This window comes from Rana temporaria, chromosome 2 (genome assembly GCF_905171775.1).
Source record: "Rana temporaria chromosome 2, aRanTem1.1, whole genome shotgun sequence".
Lineage (NCBI taxonomy): Eukaryota > Metazoa > Chordata > Amphibia > Anura > Ranidae > Rana > Rana temporaria.
The window spans coordinates 120,206,273-120,230,035 of NC_053490.1; the positions used below are offsets into that span (position 1 = coordinate 120,206,273).

At 45.1% G+C, this 23,763-nt stretch overlaps 1 protein-coding gene across 1 annotated transcript in view; it reads left to right on the forward strand.

The window, feature by feature from the left end:
- Positions 1-7,364: 7,364 nt before the first annotated feature.
- CDK4 (cyclin dependent kinase 4) overlaps positions 7,365-23,763 on the forward strand; it is a 74,531-nt gene continuing 58,132 nt past the window's right edge. The window contains exons 1-2 of the mRNA XM_040340867.1: positions 7,365-7,487; positions 19,437-19,690. Of these exons, the coding sequence (XP_040196801.1) occupies positions 19,473-19,690 (218 nt within the window). The 5' untranslated portion in view covers positions 7,365-7,487; positions 19,437-19,472. The remainder of the gene's footprint in view (positions 7,488-19,436; positions 19,691-23,763) is intronic.

The window sequence follows — 23,763 nt, forward strand, 5'->3', positions numbered from 1 at the left end:
GCATTCCCTGAAATCGCGGCCGCGAATCGTGGCAAATTCGCGGCAAAAACGCAGCCGTGAAATTGCGGTAAAATCTCAATTTTACCGCGATTTTTAATTTGCATCAGTGTGAACCTGGCCTTACAGAGTCCACAAGCTTTGGTGCCACTCTCTGAAAATTGATCACACCTGAAGTACTGTCGGCCTATATCATTTCTTGAGACCCTATTGCCCCGTACACACAATCCGAATATCGTACGACAGATCGTACAACTTTTTCCGCTTGAGGCTATGTTCACACTGCTGCGAATTCTTTTGCGAATTTGAGCAGTTGCGATTACTCAAATTCGCAAGTCATTAAAATAACATTGTTTTCCATTAGTGGCGTTCACATCAATGCGTTGCGAATATAATCTGCGTGAAAAAAGGGTCCTGTGCGAGTTTGATCCATGTGCGATGCAAATTCAGCTCTATAGACTGGCATTCCCTGAAATCGTGGCCGCGAATCGCGGCAAAAACGCAGCCGCGAAATTGCAATGGCACCGTCCTAATCGGTGCGACGCCGCATCTGTGGCGCTGCACCGATTTCAAAAAGTAGTTCCTGTACTACTTTTTGCGATTTCAGGCCACGATTTACATTGACATCTGTGCAGAAACCTGCACAGATGTCTCTGAAATCGCGGCCGAAATCTGGACTGCCAGCGGGAGTGAAATCGTGCGAGTTCAGCTGAACTTGCACGGCTTCACTCCTGCAGCCCAGTGTGAATCTGGGCTAAAGTCATGAAAATTCTCGTACGGAATCGGAAGTGATGTCACGTCTTGTAATGTATTTATACCTGTATTGTATTTTCGGACGACAACTGTACTGACTAAACGAAAATCGTACTAGCTGGTATGGTAGGAGGAAACTTTCGGTGCATGTCCGATAAAATAATATTGGATGGTGAACTGTCATGATCGGCTCTCGATAGCTCTGTACTAACGATCCGATTATCATACGATTCTTCCTCGGGTGACATTTTACGTACGATATTCGGATCGTGTGTACGGGCCATAACAAGCTGTAATGCGTTCTTGCTCACCATACTGGGCCAATTCTGGCATTCCTCTCCTACATGTAAAAATCATAATTTTTTTGGAAAATTACTCAGAACCCCCAAACATTATATACTGTATATGCATTTTTTAGCAGGAACCCTAGCAAATAAATTGGCTATCGCTGCAATTTGTTATGTCACATGGTATTTGCACAGCAATTTTTCAAATGCAATTTTTTGGGAAGAAAATACACATACTATTTACTCCAATTTTTTGGGGATAATGGGAAACATGATGTTACAGAGTAAATAGATACCTAACATGTCAGGCTTTAAAACAGCGCCCACTCGTGGAATGGCGCCAAAGTTCAGTACCTAAAAGTCTCCATAGGCTATGATTATTATTTTTTACAGGTTACCAGTTTAGAGTTACAGAGGAGGTCTTGTGCTAGAATTATTGCTCTCTAACGTTCATGGCGATACCTCAAATGTGTGGTTCGAAAACTGTTTACATATGTGGGCACAACCCATGTATGAGTTCTGCGTGCAAACATGAGAGGACGGGGGAAGCTTTAAAAAAATCTTTTTTTTTTTTTTTTTTTACAGTGTCCCTTTATTTTATTATATATTTTTTTTTTTCCTATTACAAGAACTGTAAACATCCCTTGTAATAGCAATAAGGCATGACAGGTCCTCTTTATGGAGACATCTGGGGTCAACAAGATCCCAGATATCTCCTCTATCCTGGAAAGCATGAGATTAAAAGAAAAAAAACATTGATCTCTGCTTTCTAGAAAAAAAAATGCCAGTGTTTACATTTGTCATGATGTCTCTGCCTGTCTCCCAAGGTCATAGAGATGGCCAGGGACTAGGGCTGAGTGAACCCGAACTGTAAAGTTCGGGTTCGTACCAGACTTTTGGGTTTTTGGTACCCGAATCCGAACAATTTACTGAAAGTTCGGGTTTGAGTTTGGGTTCGGCAATGTAATGGTGCGCTGCAGGGCAGCCAATCAACATTTGTTTAACTTGTGTGACCTAGAAGCCATCACAGCCATGCCTACTAATGGCATGGCTGTGATTGGCCAGTGCAGCATGTGACCCAGCATGTGACCCAGCCTCTATATAAGCTAGAGCCACATAGCACAGCACGTCACTCTGCTTTAGTTAGGGTAGGGAAAGGCTGCTGCTGCTCTGAGGGAGAGAATTACATAGGAGTCAGACTGTCCTGCTTCAGAAATCAAATTACTCAGCGATCTACATAGCACAGCAAGTCACTGTGCTTTAGATACTTTAGGGAAAGGTTCCTGGTGTTGGTTTTAGGGAGAGAAATAGATAGGAGTCAGTCCTGCTTCAGAAATCAAATTACACCAGTACTGCATATGTTACTGTGAGATACACCCTTTAGATACTTTTCTTCTATTGTACTATTCAAAAAACATCCATTTAGAGAACAAAAAAATTGCAGTGTTTCCTCCAGTGTTTGCAGTGTTTCCTCCAGTGTTTGCAGTGTTTCTTACATATCTGTACGTGTGAGATAAACACTTTAGCTACTGTTCTTCTATTGTGCTATTCAAAAAAAAAAAAAAACATTTAGGGCAAAAAAATATATTTTGCAGTGTTTCCTCTAGTGTTTGCAGTGTTTCCTTCATATCTGTACGTGTGAGATAAACACTTTAGCTAGTGTTCTTCTATTGTTCTATTCAAAAAACACCCATTTAGGGCAAAAAAATATATTTTGCCGTTTTTCCTCCAGTGTTTGCAGTGTTTCCTCCATATTTTTTATTTTTATGTATTTTATGTTATTTTAAGTTATTTCCCTATCCACATTTGTTTTCAGAGCTCTTGCCATGCTCTTACCAACATGTTGCTGCCATTTGCAGCCCTCTAGCCCTTTCCATTAGTTTTTTTAGAGACATTTCAGTACTGAAAAGTTTGGGTCCCCATTGACTTCAATGGGGTTCGAGTTCAGGGTCAAGTTCGGGTCCCGAACCCAGACTTTTTTCCGAAGTTCGGCCAAACCCGTCGAACCCGAACATCCAGGTGTCCGCTCAACTCTACCAGGGACCATCTTGTCCACAGCCACCTCTATGGTAATTCAGAGCCGCTGCCAGATTGTTAACCTGGCTTCCCAGTCATACAGTAGAGCCCAGAAAGGCACCGGAGGGGGGGGGGAACGTCCCCTCCCGCTGCCTGTAAAAGCAATCCAGTAGCTAAATAGCTGCTAGAGTGGCTTTTACATTACAGGGAATAGCCAGCTAAAAACAAATATATCTGATTAATGCCTGTAGCTGCAGGCATCATGCAGATATCATCACTTTAACCTACGGATGTCATATGACGTCCTACGGGCTGGAAGTGGTTAAATATCAAAACTTAAGAAAAGTAATGATCCGTGTATTTCTGATGAGCACATGTTTTACATGATCTCTAAGCTCTGATTGGTTGAAACGCACCGGAAATGTTTTCTTTATGGTTTTTATATTTTTTTCACCATGTGGATATCTGAACCAGAGTATGCCCAATTGGCTCTGTTTTGTACTTATACATCACTGAAATTCCAATAAAGTGAATCTTAATAAAAAAAAAAACTTTTAGCCAGTATTTGGTTGCATCATAAGTGACCTAGTGATCACATCATCAAGAATAACTTACTGGTTCCCAATTGTTAGTAGGGACCTGAGCTGATACTATTGTTTACATTCTACAAATCTATTACAATTACATTATTATAAAAATAAATACATGAATTATACTACAGTATATACCTGCAGTATATGTACAAGAATATTAACAGGTCAAACCGATGGAGAATCACCATATAAATAACAATTTTCAGTCACTCCCAGCTACAAATATTAGTGACATATTTGGACAATGCACTGGAATTCTTATGTACTAAGATTGTATGCTTTTATTTATCAGCTATTGTTCCCGCTTTCCTTCCTTTTCTGGAACACCCAGAGGAAAGTGAATGGCCCTTGATTGTTGCTGTTTATTTGATATTATAATAAAACTAGAAGAATTCATACTCTCAAGCACAAAAGTAGGCAATTGATTATTCTTTTTTGCTATGCTATCGGCTCCAGATTTTGTTCTTTGTACAACTACATACATACAGGGGCGTAACTAGAAATCACAGGGCCCCATAGCAAAATGTTGTATGGCCCCCCCCCCCCCTCCAAAAAAAAATGAACTAATGCCATTGAACAACACATTACACTCATGTGGCACAGTACCCAAGCAACAGCTTATATTAATTTTGAACAGCAAAACAAAAATTTAAATAACCATATAATAAATAAAATGTAGTTTACAAAAGTTACAAAACTACATCTTTAAGCGCAAATTTCAGTATTTAGGCCACAAACAAGTACACTAGGCAAATAGCAATGTGATTTAAGGTAAAAAAAAAACATATTCCTGTTATTTGCGATATAATAAGGGGGGATTATTTAGTCCATCAGTTTCTCTCACCCATGTCCAACTGGAGAGATTTCCCCTTCACTTCTGTTCCATAACCACCACAGAAAGTGAGGGGAAATCCCTGGTAGCTACTAGGATCACCAGAATTTATTTTTCCAATTCTAAAGACCTCCTGCCACCATCATCCCCCAACCAACACCCCCTGCCACCATCACCCCCCTGCCACCAGACATCACCCCCTGCCACCATCATCACCCCCTGCCACCATCATCACCCCCTGCCACCATCAGACATCACCCCCTGCCACCATCAGACATCACCCCCTGCCACCATCATCACCTCCTGTCTCACTGTGACTCGAAGATTAACCATTAGCATTTCAGAATTAAATTCAGTGTCTCAATACTAGTGTTGTTGTATCATGAAATGGCATCATTATGGCTGCACAGGGTCCAGGCACAGGCTCAGGCAAGAAATCACCCTCCTCTATCCGCCTACTAGACTAGTCAGTCACTTTGCTGGACTCACCAGACCAGGAACAGGCATCTGGCGACTCCAAAGAGACACACCGGGCAGCAGCAGGGCGGCTCCAGTCCACACTCAGTCAGGCGGGCGCCGGGCAGACAGGCCAGGCAGGGGGTCGGTGACTGTCTGTCCGTTGCTCTGCTCCAGTAAGGGGTACTGCTGACAGTCCTTGACCTTCACTCCAAGTCTCCAACAGCTCTCTGAGTCTCCTCCCATCCCGAGTCGACTGGTCACTTCCGAGCCCCTGCCGCGGCTCGGCTCTCCTCTCCACGATCACACTAGGCTCCTCAAATTTCCCGCCCAGCTTATTTACGGCTGGCGGTGTTGGCGCGAAAATGCGCTAAGAACATCATTGGCTGCAGGTGGTGGGCTGGGCGGGCAGAGGCTATGCAGGAGGACTTAGATACTCGGCAGGCGCGGCTTAGATTCGTAACTTTGCGGGAATTTCCGGAAATTGCGCATTCGCAGTTCTGACCCAAGCCGATCGCCGCCATTTTTACTGGCACGGCACATTTCCCTTACTACGGACAGGAAAAAAGTGCCTTCTTTTTGCGGACTGTCCGTAAATCTACGGACGGTTAGCAACACTGACCGGGCCCCACTCGGCTGCGGGCCCCATAGCGCCCGCGTGGGTCGCTATGGCGGTAGTTCTGCCACTGCATACATATCATGTACCCAGTAATCTCTGTTATAGTGTTATTTCCATGGCTTTTAAAAATTAGAAACAGCAACCACACTGGTTGATTTAAGGGGGAGTTGGACAAGTGTGTCAATGATGATATTGCTACTTTGAAATGATCACTCTCTGTACCATTAGATATCAGGGTTTGAGAACTGGCCACTAGACCAAGACCCCAAAATCACGTGGATTTTTTTTTCACAGTGATTAGGAAGGCTTTCCAAAAGCCCTGCTTTTTATGTACACAGGAATTAATACTGCTTCTCAAATTCTCCACTTTACATGTACTGCAGAATGAACACTGAACAAAAAACCTTGTTAAAGTGGAGGTTCACCCAAAAACTCAATTTTTAACATTAGATTGAGGCTCATTTTGGGAAGCACAATCGGGTGTTTTTTTTTTTAAATCAAAGCAGTACTTACCTTTTTAGAGAACGATGTTCTCCGCCGCTTCCGGGTATGGGCTGTGGGACTGGGCGTTCCTATTTGATTGACAGCCTTCCGACGGTCGCATACAGCACGTCACGAGTTGCCGAACGTCGGTGCGGCTCTATACGGCGCCTGCGCACCGACGTTCGGCTACTTTCGGAAACTGGTGACGCGCTGTATGCGACGGTGGGAAGGCTGTCAATCAAATAGGAACGCCCAGTCCCGCAGCCCATACCCGGAAGCCATGGAGAACATCTATCTGTAAAACAGTAAGTACTGCATTGATTTAAAAAAAACACACCTGATTCTGCTTCCCGTAATTAGCCTCAATCTAATGTTAAAAATAGATTTTTTGGGTGAACCTCCACAAGTGTCACTAAAGGAAATATTTTTTTTAGCTAAATAGCTTCCTTTACCTTACTGCAGTACTGGTTTCATGTCCTCATTGTTCGTTTTTGCTTTGATGTTGCTGTAATTCTGCTGTGATCTCCACACTTCCTGGTTGTCTGTTTCCTTATAACCATGGTACTGGGAGCTTTTCACGGTGGCCTAAGCTGTCATTACTGTGTGTCTTAAACTTAACAGAACCAATCAGATTCATTTTAAAAACAAAACACTGCCCTGGATTTGTTTGTTTTTGTTCTGTGGGTCTCTTTACTTCACAGAAACATGAAACCAGTTTAAAACCGAAAGTGAAACTAGAGACACAGTATATGATTGAATTTAATCTATTTTTAATCATTTTTAAAAGGAATCGGTTAACTTTTATGTCTCTATACCCTGTAAACAGTCATTTCAGCAAAAAAAAAATTCCTTTAGTGACCCAGTGTTCTTGGTTTCGGGACCACGTTGGTCCGGAGCATTTGAGCTGTAGCTGGGCCCCGGTGATCAAATACCACCAAAAGAAAGCTCTATTTGTGGGGAAAAAAAGGACGCCAATTTTGTTTGGGACCCACGTCGCACGACCGCGCAATTGTCAGTTAAAGCGACGCAGTGCCGAATCGCAAAAAGGGGCCAGGTCCTTAACCTGCCTAATGGTCCGGGTCTTAAGTGGTTAAACACAAATCGAAGTCGCGTCAGTGTGAATGCGCACTTTCTGGTGTGAATGAGCCCTGAAGTGCACATTAAAGCATTGCAATGGTGTGAACTAAACTTATTGGAATCCATTCGTGTTTCTCCCCCAAACATTTCCACACGTCACACTGTTGTGTGTGCAGAGCCCTCTGGAGTGTGTGAGGGGGCGGGGACAGTGATGAGGAGGCGGGGCGCTTGAGGGGTGAGCCCAGCCCCGTAGAGGGCGTGTGACAGGAAGTGATAGCAGTGTCTGTAGATGTGTTGTATGGTGACATGTGAGCGGCGGACGGAGGAAGGATCGCTCTGAGGACAGACATGAGTGAGAGCTGCTGATCGCCTAGGTAAGGGGAGACGGATGTACACGGGGAAGTGATCGGTGTGTGTAGGCGTCCTCCCCGGGGAGAGGGGCGATCGTGGCCTCCTGTGTCCATTGATGATAAGGCCATGTGCTCCGCACAATGGATCCCATGATCTCCGGGACAGACACGTGTACCGACACTCCTCTCCTCTCATTTAAAGGGACCGTGCAGGCTTATTGGCAGCACAGCAATACAGGCTGTGTACACAGTGGGGCGCTGTACTGCAGTGTGTTGGGGGGTCTACTGCACACATGTGTTGGCACTGCCATGCTCCTTTCACATGTGTTGGCACTGCCATGCTCCTTTCACATGTGTTGGCACTGCCATGCTCCTTTCACATGTGTTGGCACTGCCATGCTCCTTTCACATGTGTTGGCACTGCCATGCTCCTTTCACATGTGTTGGCACTGCCATGCACCTTTCACACCTGAGCGTTGTGCCATTCCTGAGAGCCCTAGTAAACCCAGTTGCAACTTTTTTTTTATTATATTATAGCTTACCAATCATAGGTGGTGGCTGTTTTTTTTTCCCCCCTTACTGTGGGCATCTGGTGATCCGGCCAGTAAAGCCTGGTGCCAGAAATGTGCCTCCACATGTGTACAGCTGTCTGTTCAACAGAAGCCAGTCTAACCAACGGCATGCTGGGAAATCTGCACTTGCATCCAATGGCTGAGAGCACCGATCACTGTCCCGGATTCTCAGAGGACTTATGACGGCGCAGCGCCATTTATGCCGTCGTAAGTCCTAATCCGACCCGTCGTATCTATGCGTCTAATTCTTAGAATCAGTTACGCATAGATATCCATTAGATCTGACAGGCGTAAGTCTCTTACGCCGTCAGATCTAAACTGCATTTTGTTTTTTAGACTGCTAGGTGGCGCTTCCGTCGAATTCCGCGTAGAGTATGCAAATTAGCTAGATACGCGAATTCCCGAACGTACGCACGGCCGACGCAGTAAAGTTACGACGTTTACGTTAGGCTTTTCCCGGGGTATAGTTGCCCTTGCTATATGAGGCGCAGCCAATGTTAAGTATGCCCGTCGTTCCCGCGTCGAAATTTGAAAAAGGTGCGTCGTTTGCGTAAGTCGTTCGTGAATGGGGCTGGACTTCATTTACGTTCACGTCGAAACCAATGACGTCCTTGCGTCGTACTTTGGAGCAATGCACACTGGGAAATTCCACGGACGGCGCATGCGCTGTTCCGCAAAAAACGTCAATCACGTCGGGTCACAGTAGTTTAGCATAAAACACGCCCCCTTTCCACATTTGAATTAGGCGGGCTTACACCGGCCGATTTACGCTACGCCGCCGCAACTTACGGAGCAAGTGCTTTGAGAATACAGCACTTGCCCGTGTAAGTTGCGGCGGCGTAACGTTAATCGGATGCGTTACGCCCGCACAATTTTGCGCGGCTCTACGTGAATCTGCCCCACTGTCTTCTTGTGGAGGGCCAATAGGGCAGCAGGAAAGATCCCTATGTCATGCCTGTTGATCTGTGTTTTTTATTCAGCAATGGTTGAACCAGAAAAACAAACTGTCTGTGTCCAGCTTCAGTCTATTGTTTTTCAAAAGCACAAGCTCGCTAGCAGATGTAGCAGTTAGGGTAAGTCAAGCCATTTAACACTGGTAGGGGTGCTTACAATGATCAGCTTTTATTTATCTAAAAAGGGGGAGGGGGGGACTCCTTGCTGTAAGGCTCCATTCACACCTGGAATCGCAAGACGAATCACGGGAGGCATGTTCAAAAGAAGCTACTGCATTTCTTTGGGTGACGATTCCCGCGATTTATCATGGGAAAATCGCACTGTGATTGGGGTGCTTTTAAAAAGTAATGGCATCGCAAACTTGCCAGATTCTGGCAGAAAATTCCAGAACGCCCAGGTGTGAATGGAAGCCATCTGTTTATGGAGTATTAGCTGATGTTCAGCTTCAATTTGTAGTGCACCTACCCCCCAGACTGACAATGCAGTTGTCCAAATGTGCTCCTTTTGTTCTGAGTGGGGGGTACTCTAAGACAGGGTTTGACAAATTTGCTTGGAATCTAGGAGCCAGCTAAAAAAGTTAGGAGCCAGAAAACGCGCCCCGTCCCAACGAGTTTGCGCGCAGAAGCGAACACATACGCGAGCAGTGACCGCATATGTAAACGGTGTTCAAACCACACATGTGAGGTATCGCCGCGATTGGTAGAGCGAGAGCAATAATTCTAGCCCTAGACCTCCTCTAACTCAAAACATGCAACCTGTAGATTTTTTTAAACGTCGCCTATGAAGATTTTAAAGGGTAAAAGTTTGTCGGCATTCCACGAGCGGATGCAATTTTGAAGCGTGACATGTTGTATATCAATTTACTCGGCGTAACATTATCTTTCATAATATAAAAAAAAATGGGGATAACTTTACTGTTGTCTTATTTTTTTTTAATTAAAAAAGTGTATTTTTTTCCCAAAAAAGTGCGCTTGTAAGACCGCTGCGCAAATACGGCGTGCCAGAAAGTATTGCAACGATTGCCATTTTATTCTCTAGGGTGTTAGAATAAAAAATATATATAATGTTTGGGGGTTCTACTTAGAGGGAAGAAGATGGCAGTGAAAATAGTGAAAAATGACATTAGAATTGCTGTTTAACTTGTAATGCTTAACTTGTAATACCAACGGCCACCACCAGATGGCGCCAGCTCACACATCTGGTGATAATAACTTGTAATACCAACGGCTCACCACTAGATGGCGGCAGCTCACAAATTTTTTATTTTATTTTTTGCCCACCTTCCAAGCCAAGTCGCCAGGACACTATTTCTAGTCGACCTGGCGACTGGGATTTGTCAAGCCCTGCTCTAATGCAGGAGGGGTGACCAGATCACCAGGGGGGGGAAGACTAGAAAACAAATGTAGCCACCACATCTAATGATTGGTAAGCTAATAGGAGTCACTCCGACATAGAAAAATTTTCTTGCTTTACTTCTGGTGTGACTTCAGCACGACTTGCATTGATTTCTGTCAAATAAGTCGTATGCAGATTATGCCGAAGTCGCACTGGGATTTCCGCTACAAAGTTGTGTGACTTTTGAAGTTGCAGCAGTGTAAACCAGTCCTTAAAGTGGAAGTAAACACTTGGTTTTTCCTTTTTAAAAAAAAAAACACACCTGCAATAGAAAGTCATAATGAGCTAGTATGCACAACATACTAGCTCATTATGTGTCACTTACCTGAGATCGAAGCCTGCCTCGGTCCCATCCACTGCCATGTCCCCTCGTCGCTATTTCCTGTTATCGGCGCTGTGATTGGCCGAAGCGGTGATGATGTCACTCCCGCGTATGCGCGCGGGATCGGCAGGTCCCCGCGCATGTGCGAAAACATGGCATTAACCCAGTTAATGCCACTCACAAAAAACGGAACCGCTGCGCGCGGTAGACAGCGGTGCCCGTTTCTGTGAAAATATCTCCGTAATCGTGTAGGTTTAGGAGATATTTCTTGCACCTACAGGTAAGCCTTAAAGGGGAGTTCCAGACTTTTTTTTTTTTTTTTTTATGTTTATTAAAAGTCAGCAGCTACAAAAAGTGTAGCTGCTGGCTTTTAATAAACATACACTCACCTATTCCACGGTCCAGCGACGTGCGCTGGGAGCTTCGTTCCGGTCCCCCCCTTCACTGCCGGCGCCTCCACTGCAACTGTGGGCACCCGGCCGTGACAGCTTTTGGCTTCATGGCCGGGCAGATACTGCGCATGCGCGAACGGTGCATCGCTCTGATTGGACAGGCGATCGCCTGGGACCTGTCACGTGTCCCAGGTGATCGCCTACAGGGAGGGGCTGCTAAAAGGCGATATGACGTATCGCCTTAGTGGTCCCTCGGCGGAGGGAGGAAGTGGGACAGGAAGTCCTACTCCTCCAGAAGCCCCTCCCCCCAATGTGGCATGTAAGGGGGCGAGGAGTGGATTAAGTGGAAGTTCCACTTTTGGGTGGAACTCCGCTTTAATCTAGGCTTACCTGTAGGTGCAAGTTGAAAGAGTGGGAATACAAGCACTTTAAAGTGGACCTTCAGTCATTTCTTCATCTTTCCGTCTATTAAATCTTCTGCCCTTGTTGTTTTTAACTTTGTAATAGTAAAACCTTTTTTCTGCCAGTAAATACCTTGTACAGCCCACTTCCTTTTTCTTGTCTGGTAAAAACCCTAGGCTTATGACATCATGCACAGCTCTAACTCTTGCGAGAGCTTGCCAGGAAGTGAGGGGGGATGAGTCATAAGAGGTCCAATAAGAGCTGCAGAGCTGGAGGTGTGCCTCTGTGTAAATCCAGGAAGTGAACAGGCAGCAACTTCAGCTGCCCACATTTAAAATGGATGCAGCCAGACTTAGTAGAGGGAGATTTCTGCAGCAAATTTGGCAAGTACAGAATCGCAGTATATATTTAAAAAAAAAAATGCATAGTAGTTGGAGGGAAGCTTCAGAGTGGCAAAGATGTTTTTATTACAAATTATGTGAGCAGACTGCAGTTCCTCTTTAAAGAGGAGTTCCACCTAAAAATGGACCTCCGCTTAACCCACTCCTCGCCCCCTTACATGCCACATTTGGCATGTAATTTTTTTGGGGGGGAGTGGGGGCTTCAGGAGAAGGGGACTTCCTGTCCCACTTCCTCCTTCCGTCGAGGGGCTGGAAAGGCGATTAGCTTAATCGCCTTTTCACAGCCCCTCCCTGTAGGCAAGGGCCTGTCCAATCGGACGGCGCCGCTCGTGCATGCGCAGTGGGTGCCCGGCCGTGAAGCCGAAAGCTCACTGCCGGGTGCCCACACTAAGAATGAAGACGCCGGCCGGCGAGGGGGGGGCGAGGAGCGGAGCCCCGGGCGGCGCGTCGCTGGAGCAGGTAAGTGTCAGTTTTTAAAAGCCAGCAGCTACACTGTTTCTAGCTGCTGACTTTTAGCCTAGGTTCACACTGCTGCGAATTCAAAATCGTGGTAAAATGCGCGATTTTACCGCGATTTTGCGGCCGCGATTTTGCGGCCACGATTTCGGCCGCAATTTAATGTAAATCGCGGCCCGAAATCGCAAAAAGTAGTACAGGAACTACTTTTTGAAATCGTAGATGCAGCGTCGCACTGATTAGGACAGTGCCATTGCCGACAATTGCCGCCGATTTGAGATGCGATTTGACATGTCAAATCGCATCTCAAATCGTTCCAAATCGTACCCAGTGTGAACCAGGGCTTAATAAACTTAAAAAAAAGGTGGAAAACCCCCTTTTAAGTGTAAGAATTCCCAGGGTGAAGAATCCCATGCTCAGCTGAACATTGGGATGCTTATCACCTGTTGCTTGAAAAAGTACCTGAGTTTTCTTGGGGGAGAATAGACTTTAGCGGCTGCAGCTATGTGTATACGTGAGTTTCAGACACTCCCATTTAAAGAAAAAAAACGATCCGGTGGTGGCACTTCATGGGTTTACGGCTCGTTCTTATCTAGCGGTGAGAAGAGCAGAGCTATACTTGGCTAATCCATTGATCCTTCCAGCGCAAGACCGGTCCCTGACGCTCCTAACCGAGGGAAATAATTCTAGCCCTAGACCTCCTCTGTAACTCCAAACATGCAACCTGTAGAATTTTTTAAGAGTCGCCTATGGAGATTTTAATGGGTAAAAATTTGTCGCCATTCCACGAGCGGATGCAATTTTGAAGCATGACATGTTGGGTATCAATTTACTCGGCGTAACATCATCTTTCACAATATAAAAAGAATTGGGCTAACTTTACTGTTGTCTTATTTTTTTTAATTAAAAAAAAAAGTGCGCTTGTAAGACCGCTGCACAAATACGGTGTGACAGAAAGTATTGCAACGACCACCATTTTATTCTCTAGGGTGTTGGAATAAAAAATATAATGTTTGGGGGTTCTAATTAGAGGGAAGGAGATGGCAGTAAAAACACAGGGGAAGCTCCATTAGCATTGCTCGTTGTCTTGTCATGCCAACGGCCACCACAAGATGGCGCCAGATCACAGAAGGAAGCATAGGCCTGCAGAAGGCCGCAGCCTCAATGACCGACGCGATCGCGCGACGTGGGGGGCAAACAGACACAGGATGGTAATTGAGGCATCGGCTTTGCGGCCTTCTGCAGGCCCATGCTTCCTTCCCCAAGAGCCAGGTCACTAGTTCTAGTCGCAATTGCGACCTGGCGCCCGGATTTTGTCGAACCCTGGTCTATGGTCACCAAGCACTATACAATCTGATTGATTGAGCAATATTCTTTAAGTTTATCAGCTATGCAATTGTCTTGATACAATTTAAAAGCATGCCCTCTTCAAGCTTTGGTAAATCTAAAGAAGATTGTACAGATTTATTTACTTTTTGCACACTTGAAGACCAGGCTTTTTTCTGTATCAGTATGTTTTGCTAGAAAATGATTTGGAACCCCCAAACATTATATATTTTGTTTAAAGCAGAGGCCCTAAAGAATAAAATGGTGGGGTTTGCAATTTTATGTCACCCGGTATTAGCGCAGCAGATTTTCAAATGCATTTTTTCTCTCTCCCCTGCACTTGAAAGCATTTGACCACACCAAGATCGGTTTGATCTGGTGTTTTCCCTGTTTAAAAATGGCGCTGTTTACGTCTGGGGAAACTGGAGGTGATGTATGCTCATCGCTTCTGGCTTCCTATACCATAGAGGTGATCGGAGCTGTTCTTGTCTCAGATTACCTCTATCGTCAGTCTGCATAAGCGCCGGCTGGTCGTTTGCACCCCCTGGTGGGAGGGAAGAACTCACGGCGCCTTGTAAAAGCAATCCAGCAGCTAATTAGCTGCTAGGATTGGTTTTATGAGAAAACTGACTGTTTTAAAAAAAAAAACGATGCAGGCATTATCCTGGTATAACTACTAAAAGTAAAAGCGGGAGTTCACCCAAAAATCAACTTTCTGCAGTTAGATCCAGCATACTGCTGACATCTGCTGTATGCTGGTCTTTTTTATTTTTTTTATTTTGGTACTTATCGTTATAGTAGTAATTCTTCTATGCCTCTGAGCGGGGATTACTTCCTGGTATAGGCGTTCCCTTCAAGACAAGCAAGTTGATTGACAGCCTTCTATAGCGCGTCACGGCTTCCGAAGATACACGAGTGACACTCGGCAATTTACGGGGCGCCTGCGCAGTCAGCTCTACGCGGCAGGCACCGTAAACAGCCAAGTGTCATCTCGGCTGTTTTCGGAAGCCGTGACGCGCTATCGAAGGCCGTCAATCAACTTGCTTGCCTTCGGGAACACCCATTCCCCGCTCGGAGCCATAGAAAAAATACTGCTATAACGATAAGTACCAAAAAAAAAAGACCAGCATACTGCAGATGTCAGCAGTATGCTGGATCCAGGGCCGGCGCTACCACTAGGCGGATTAAGCAGCCGCCTAGAGCGCACTGCCACCTAGGGCGCATCCCTGGCCTGTCACCTACTCATCACCGCTGGATGTAACCTCTGGAGCTGCTGTCCCTGTGCGGTGTGTCTTCGGGAGTGTATACTGGAGTTCCGGAGGAGAGGGAATGTCTGCTGCCAGGGATAGTGCAGAGGCGCGGGGAGGAAACTATCACATCCACGTGCAGCACACTGACAGGTCCCTCCCCCGGCTCCCACAGCGGCAGAGTTGTTTGGCGGTTCAGGGATCTGATGCCGAGGAGCTGGGCCGCCCCCTTCATGGTCTGGACTCGTGAGGGGGTGTGGCCAGCCAAGAGATGATCCCGCCTTTCACTGGGGGACGGAGAGCGGAATGGGCGGCCTCAGGAATGATAGCAGGTCTTTCTGGGCAGAGCAGCAGGTAAAAAAAAAAAAAGGTTCTAAAAATGCTGTTTTGTTTTCACCCAGTCCTCTGCCCTGTTGTCACCCAGTCCTCTGCCCTGTTGTCACCCAGTCCTCTGCCCTGCTGTCACCCAGTCCTCTGCCCTGCTGTCACCCAGTCCTCTGCCCTGCTGTCACCCAGTCCTCTGCCCTGCTGTCACCCAGTCCTCTGCCCTGCTGTCACCCAGTCCTCTGCCCTGCTGTCACCCAGTCCTCTGCCCTGCTGTCACCCAGTCCTCTGCCCTGCTGTCACCCAGTCCTCTGCCCTGCTGTCACCCAGTTCTCTCTCTAAAAAAATTGAATTGTTGGCAATTATGCTTGCTGTGTACAGCAGTTCAATGAGGGTCAACAAACATCACAGGGGGGTATAGACAGGGCCAGTGCTAGACTGTTTTGCGCCCTTTCTATACCTTATATAGGTATATAAATTAAATTTTAGCAGTATAGAAGTTTTATTTTAAAAAAAAATTGGGGGGGGGGGGGGGGCGCAAGTAGCTGGTCTCGCCTAGGGCGCAAAATAGTCTAGCACCGGCCCTGGCTGGATCTAACTGCAGAAACTTTTGGGTGAACTCCCGCTTTAAGTGACTGTACTGGTACGTCGCTGAAGTGGTTAGTGTTGGGCAGCCCATTCCTAATGTACAGTATAGCAGAGCACCTCAGAGTCGCAGAGAACAGACATGCACCCTTTTTGGCTGCAGTTAGGGAATTGTCACACGTTGCACAGCGCTGCGACACACACGTTTGCAATGTGCTGAGGTGCCATTCATAATGAACAGCACCACTACGTAAGCAACGTCCATTGCCTTGCAATGAAGTAGTGTGAACCAACCCTCACACTAATATAGGATGGTAGAGTGTGGCAGTTTGTGCTGTTGATTCTAAATGGCACCAAGCGTACCTTTCACATACAGCAGCATTGTAGTGCCGCACACAATAACGCAGTACCATGTGCTGCATTGCTAAAAAAGTGCATCCTGGTGATCTAGGCAGCCCACTCTAGTGAATGGGCTGAATTGTTGCACCCAGACATTACATGGGCATTACTGTGACAGCGGGTGAAGCCAGCCTATGAGGGGAGGTTATGGGCAGTGGTACATGGCTGATTATTTTCTGTTTTCTAGCTGACGATTTGTCGTCTTGGCTTTTCAGTTTCCCAGCACTGTGAAGAAGTGCACTAATGAGACATGTGTAGGCAGGCGTTAAATCGCCCATCAAACACAAAACGCCAGGTTGCCATTTACTCCAATAATGGATGTCAGTTTGGAGGCTGCATTTGACCTGCTTTTCATTGCATTTCTTGGAACGCAGATCCTGTGTAGATGCTTGCATGGCAGACCAGGCACAGTTTTTTGCTGTGTGCTCCATTCAAATAGAGGGGAGAGATTGACAATAGTGCCTATTTCTACATGAACCCCCTCACTAAAAATCACATCAACATGCAGTTCTGCAGGCTGATATAAAATCATGTTACATTAATTTTGCTAGGACTAAAGAATTGAACTTTTTCTTAAACCTGCTCCCACCTCCATTCTAAGCCTACCCCTTGAAAGGAATGTGTGTGTGTGTGTGTATATATATATATATATATATATATATATATATATATATATATATATATATATATATATATATATATATATATATATATATATTACGCTCTGGTCCAGTCACATGATCTCTCCAGCGGCTGACTTCAGTGAGGAGGAGACAGCAGCTGATGTCACCCGTAGGCTTACTATGAGGTATTCGTTGTGGGCTGTCCCTCCTGTATGCCGGAGCTGGGAGCTGATCATGTGACCGAACTGCCTTCAGCATAGGCAATTATAGACCTCTTTCCTTAAAGGAGTTCTCAAAGCTAAAACTTTTAACCCCCGCTGTGCCGGGCTGTAAAACTATACAAAATAAACTTTCACTTACCTGCCTACGATCCCCCGTTGTTCCGATATCGCCGTCCCGGTCTGTTCCACTTCCTGCGGGTCGGTGACTCACAGTGCGCTCAGCCTATCAGCGGCCGTGACAGGACATTGCTGCGGCCGCTGATAGGCTGAGCGCACTGTGAGTCACCCACCCGCAGGAAGTGGAACAGACCGCGACCGGAGAACAGGACGGCGATATCGGAACAACGGGGGATCGTAGGCAGGTAAGTGAAAGTTTATTTTGTATAGGTTTACAGCCCGGGCACAGCAGGGGTTAAAAGTTTTAGCTTGGAGAACTCCTTTAACAGGGTAGTTAGAATAGGCTTAGAACGGGGGTGCGAACAGGTTTACGTATAGTTAGGATTTAACTGGACTTACACCTTAAACTGCAAATGCAGCAGAACAGGCATGTTCACATGGTGCGACACTTTGTTTCAATTTATATCATGTGGTCGAGGATCTTCTTTAGGAACCTCTGTAAGCGGCCATGTCCCAGAGTAGTAGATGCAGTATCCGGTACAAATCATAGGGATATATCCATAGCCGTGTCTTAGCCTTGGGACAGATCTGGTAAAATGCGATTCACGGTTCATTTTCTCCTTGTCTGTTGGGAGCCCGCGGTAACTCATTATAAAATATTAATTATAGGACCTTGCTACTGCAGTGTTCTTCTTTTTTTTTGTTTAATGTGTAAAGGGCCCATCAGGTTTGACAAAAAAGGAAACCAACTGTGAAGACCATTTGTTTTGTTATTTTAAATACAAGTTCAACAAGAATGTGATCGTTTTCAAGGCGCTATGGAAAAATTCTAAACTCTGGAATGGTGTTAAACTCAGTGCTGTGGAGTCGGCAAACAATGCACCGACTCCTACTAAATTTAGATTGGAATTAAAAAAGCAAGTTTAAATGTCCCAATTCACAAAAAGTTATAATTAATGACTTCTCTACTGTAAGAATAAAGACCAATGCATGCAGTGCCTCACGTAACCGCAAAACGAACACGTTAAGTGACCGTGAAGAAGCATGCTTTTCATGTGCTTCACTATATGGCACACAACTCACAATTAGGAGCTGCAATACTTATACTTTCCATAGTGTTGTGTTCTGCTGTTACAGGGAACGCAGCGTCCATGTGTAACCTAGCCTCTCACTGATAAGGGATTAAATAAATATGTTTTTTGCAGGACTAGAGAGTGAGACACTTGTATAAGTGAAGGGAATGGAGGGCCAATAGTTCAAGACTGAAGCTGTAAACCATTGGAAAAACTGCTGTCATTCAGCTAAGGCTATAAAAACTCCTGTGGTAATGACACGTATGTTGCCTTTCTTTCCTTCAAGGAATGTATAAAATACATTCGCATATTAATACAGAGGAGTCGGAAGTACAAAAAACTGAGCAGTCGGAACATTTATCTACCGACTCCACAGCCCTGGTTAAACTGTGGGAAATTTGGAAGTCATCTAAATGTCGCGTAGATAGAAAAAAAAACGATAAATTTCTTACCGATTGTTTTTGGATGAACTTGCTTTATCCTGGACCTGATGCACTCTTAAAGGAGAAGTACAGCCAAAGCTTGTTTGACTGTCCTGTGAAGCATTTTTTTTCCTACACTCCTGTGACCTGTTTTCAGCAGACAGCGGGCTAAAGCAGGCTGTCGGCTGATGTCAGAGCTGGTCCTGGCTTCGGAAAGATTCACCCACATGCCTTGACCGACACCTGACTCGGCCTCTCAGCAAGCTGCTGAAAGCCTGAACTGGCCACTCCTGCCCTTCCACAGCCCAGTCCCTGCACACCTAAAGTTTAGAACCAGAAAGTGGACCAGCATCTCTGCAGCAAAGGTTTCGCCAGGATCCAGCTGTTTGCACAACGGTGGATATCCTTCACTTAGTTATGGCCCAGTGGCTGTAGATCTAAGAATATTCCTTGGCTAAACTACTTCAGCTTTAGGTGCCGCACCCCATAACAACCATTCATATTTATTTCTCACTCCTGTGACTGCAGCATTCTTTTCTTGCTGTCATTTACTACTGCCCAACATCATTGCTCCTTGTTACTAGCTTATTAAATATGTCTGTTTCCTGAAAAGCCTATTTTATAGTCTCATTCCATAAATCGTGTTCCAAACATACTTCCTTGGATTGAAGGATGCTAATTGTCTTTGTTTTTTTGCCTGATTTTAGTGGAGGATAATTGCAATTTGCCCTCTTATTTACAGGGAGAAGACGGCAGAATCAGTCGGGTGGCCAAGAATATGGCTAAGGAGATACGAGGACAGTATGAACCTGTAGCTGAAATTGGTGTTGGCGCTTACGGCACGGTGTACAAGGCAAGAGACCTGCGAAGTGGAAAATTTGTGGCCCTCAAAAATGTGCGCGTGCAGACAAACGAGAATGGACTTCCCCTTTCTACTGTCAGAGAGGTAGCGCTGCTGAAACGCCTTGAGCACTTTGACCATCCAAACATTGTAAAGTGAGTAGATCCCTTTTCTATGGTGTGTCTTCTGCATCTGTCTAGTGAGCAACACTGTTTGCACAAGGGTGTGCGTTTCCTGTGGCATTTCACCTTTGTTGTAATGATTAAGCTTCAAAAATGCAGCAAGACATCTAGAATGTATCTAACATCTGATTCATACGAGACTGATTTATCAGCTTTGTGTGTTTGCTAACATTTTGAAATATCTTCTCTCTCAACTTCATTGGCAAGAGGTTTCCGTTAGCGTTCCCAGTTCCAGAAAAAGGGTTGCTCTGCTCGCCTGTCCCCTTCTGCCCTCTCCGTCACAGAGCTTGTATTACTACACTCCCACAATGCATTGCTGTCTGTAAATGGGCATTAAAGCTGTTGAATGACAGGATCTCTACAGCCCATTCACCAAACGTGATGCATTGTGGGAGTGTAGTTATACGAGTGTTTGAGGGGGCAACTTTTCTCAGTAGCAGTGGCTGCAGTTGACTCTCAGCTGTGGAAAACAGCTGCTCAGGGCAGTATCTCGTGGCATTGCAGGGATGAAGACAACAGGAGACACCCCATTGCACACATGTATGTATTGTGCTGTATCCCAAATAAAACCTGTAAACTTCACCTTTAAGGCCTTGTTCACAGGGGTGTATTTAAGTGTACAAGCATGCAAGGGCTGTGTTTGCCTGCATAGGGATGCACAGGTGTTCCATGCATCTGCCTGCAGGCAGTCCTGTTCATGCAAGTGGTGGTGCAATGGTTTCAGAGACACAGCTGCTGCTCCCAATTCGGCATCTGCATGGGTGTTGGTGTCCCCAAACTCGATATTGTCTGCGCTCAGGGACACACACACTCACACGAATGTCCAATTGGGAGCAGTGGCTGTGTCCCAATTGATATGAATTGGACTGCCTGCATGTGGGCAAACATGGCCCTGGCAAAGGGGGTAAGCTGTAGCTGAACTCCCAAGTTATTTCTGCAGCACAAAAAAGGTGCTGGCAGTATACCATAGACTCCTTCATAATTAAAACTTGTTCCAAATCCAATCAAGTCAAGTCGATTCACAGGGGTTGATTTACTAAGACCTGGAGAGTGCAAAATTGCAGGTCCTTTTCATAGTTGCATTGTTCGGTTAAAAAAAACACTGGTCCGTCTTCAGTTCAAGCCTGGGTGCGCGCGTGTGCGCGCGTCGGCACACAACGACTGGACAAGTCCTCAGTGCTAAGTGAGTGTGCAGCTTTTGCTCCAGAAAACCTTTTGGATTTAGTTGATCTCTTCTATTGGTGGTATTGGCAGTTTTACGGGGAGAGGCTTTTGTTATGCCATCCTATGGAGCGGAGGGTGTTTATTACCCCCTCCTTCTCTATAGGGTTGGGCCAGGAGAACACAGTGATTATTGCTAGTGGCAATAATCGCATGAAAAACTTGTCAGGCTGGTTATATTAAAGTTGATTGATCCACTTGGGTACAATCAGCATTGCCCATACATGGTTTGAATCTTGGCCGGTACCTGCTGAACTGGCCTGCTTTAGTAATGGAGTCTGCAATGTCTTGTAGGACTGGAATTTACACATCACTGGAAGTCCAAAGCGATAATAAGAATCCAGTATGCCAAACGGCTTTTCTGGATCTGCACTTTTTTTTTAAGGGGGGGCAGCAAGGGACATTGAACTGTAGGTGTAGTGTGTGTGTGTGTGTGTGTGTGTTTTTTTTTTTTTTTTTGGTATCTGGTAAAACTTGTAGACCTGGCTTTGACAGAAGTGATTTACCTCTGCCATATTTCACCTGTATTATTGGAGAGGCAATCAGCCTAGATCAAGTTGCAAGGCTGTAACTTGTGTTCTGCTTACTAAGGCCTCATTTCCACTGGCGTTTTTACAGCCACGTTTCTGAGCGTTTTTTACAGCTTAAAAACGCCTGTCCATGTTATTCTATGGCTTCATTCCCACATAGGCGTTTTTGAGCTGCAAGTGGCATAGACGTTTTTGAGCTGTAAAAAAAACGCGGGACCAGGGCGTTCTGAAGCTCCAGAGTAGAGCTGTAAAAACGCTCAAAAACGCGACCGCGGCATTTTTAAAGCTGCAGCTCACAAAAAATTTTTTTTTTTTTTTTTTTTTTTTTTTTTTTACAAAATAAACATGGACAGGCGTTTTTAAGCTGTAAAAAAGCCTAACAACAGTGGCTGTAAAAACGCCAGTGGAAATGAAGCCTAAGGTGTTCCAGGCTACTCTGCAAACGCAACAATTTCTCTTATTAAGTGAATAGATCTTTGCACAAACTGAGTGTATATTTTGCATCATGTGTGATTTAATGTGAGTCAATGTAATTGTCTATTTAACCAGGTTGCTGATAACTAGCATACATTGTGGGATTATGCTGCATGCATTTTTTTATGAATGCATTTTTAATCCCAAGCATAATGTGTAAAAATGTTTTTTTTTATTTATATATTCATGTGTGTGTGTGTGCGCTTCTCACTTCTGTGCATCAAAACGATTATCGGCCTTCCCAACTATCTTTTGTGAACCTCAAAACACCTCCTACATTTAATGGAGATGAGCAGTGTTCCTGTAGTCCTGTCTTGGGCTTCATTCACAATTTGCATTTTTGGTGCATAATCGCCGCAATTTTACCCCAGATTCCAAATCATGTGGTGATGTCTGCACGATGTGCATACTGGCGTTTGGGTGCCACTATCCTTTAATGGCACCCTAAGCCTGATGGGATTCTGCATCGTGGCAAACTGCACCTTTAACAATTGCGTGAAACTTGTGTCTTCAAAAGCAGCAAGAGCTTTTTTGCACAAACGCTCAAAAGGCCACACTTTTTAGTGAATAGGCTAGCCCTATGCGGCATGCAAAATTGTGTGCAAATCGCTCAATTAAAATTGCAAGCAGGAATGCGAAAGTAACTATGCTGCTCCGCCATAAGTACAGTGAGTGAAGGTTGCCAACCTAGCACAAAATGTTACTTGCAGGATCACCAGGCAAAATCGAATGCACCCAGATGTTCTTGGATGTATAAGGACTAGTAAACTGCAATATATAAAATTGCAATATATAATCTTTTCTGTATAAAATTGTCACCAAAATAAATGTTCTATGTGTTTCATGTAAAAGGTAAATGCAAGTCACTCAAGGTATGTAGCTAGACTTGAACCTAAAAGTTAAAGCTTGAGACCTTGCATATTAGTCATTTTTATGTACAGAATTTTGGTGCGTTCTCCTTGCACAAATATGTGTGTGCTGTTAATGCAAAGCAGATGACATTTACACACTTGTATGGGCTTGTGGTCTCTGCTGGTTGAGGGATCCTGACTCTGCAGAATGGTCACCGATGAGCCGCAGAAGTTTGCATACTGACTCATGCAGCTGTGTAAAGGGCAATTCTTCATATGAGCGGACAAAGTTTCCATGAGGACTTCTAACGGGTCATAAAATATAAGCGGGTCGCAGCGGAGCTGCACAGCTATAACTGGCTGACCAAAAGTATGTTTCTGTATTTTCCCACATTCACAATTGTGGTTCTAAATGCCAGAGATTCATGTCTTTGCAGTCTGATGATTAACTGTCACTTGACTGTGCAGTACACAAAAGCCTTGGGAGCTGGCTTTAGAATATTCTTGTAATTCATGTGTGCTTGAAAATATTTTCTGCACAATAGTGGCTTTTTGTGTTGAAGATTTCATACTTGCTACTTTTTACAGCATGGCTTTGTTATAGCACCATAAATTTTACATTACACATTAGGGCCAACCTTGGGCATTAACATTCGAGCTAATGCACATTCTCCAAACTAGTGTGTTTTGGTGCCCTGGGGCATACAGCCACCCATGGACACGACTGGTTGCATTCGGCTGTAAGCAGCAATGCACTGTTGCTTTGTGGTGTACAGCCGCCTGCAACTTTTTATATTTATGGGTGTCTGTATGGCGCATCAGGAGCCACTTTCGTTTTTAGGCTATACTAGAGATTGCACCTGTGTGCATGAGCCTTTTAACCATTTCACTGCCAGGTCCGTATGCCAGACGGACCGACAGCACTGCTTCCAGGTGCCACTTCCTGCTATAAGCTCAAGGTCACTTCAGG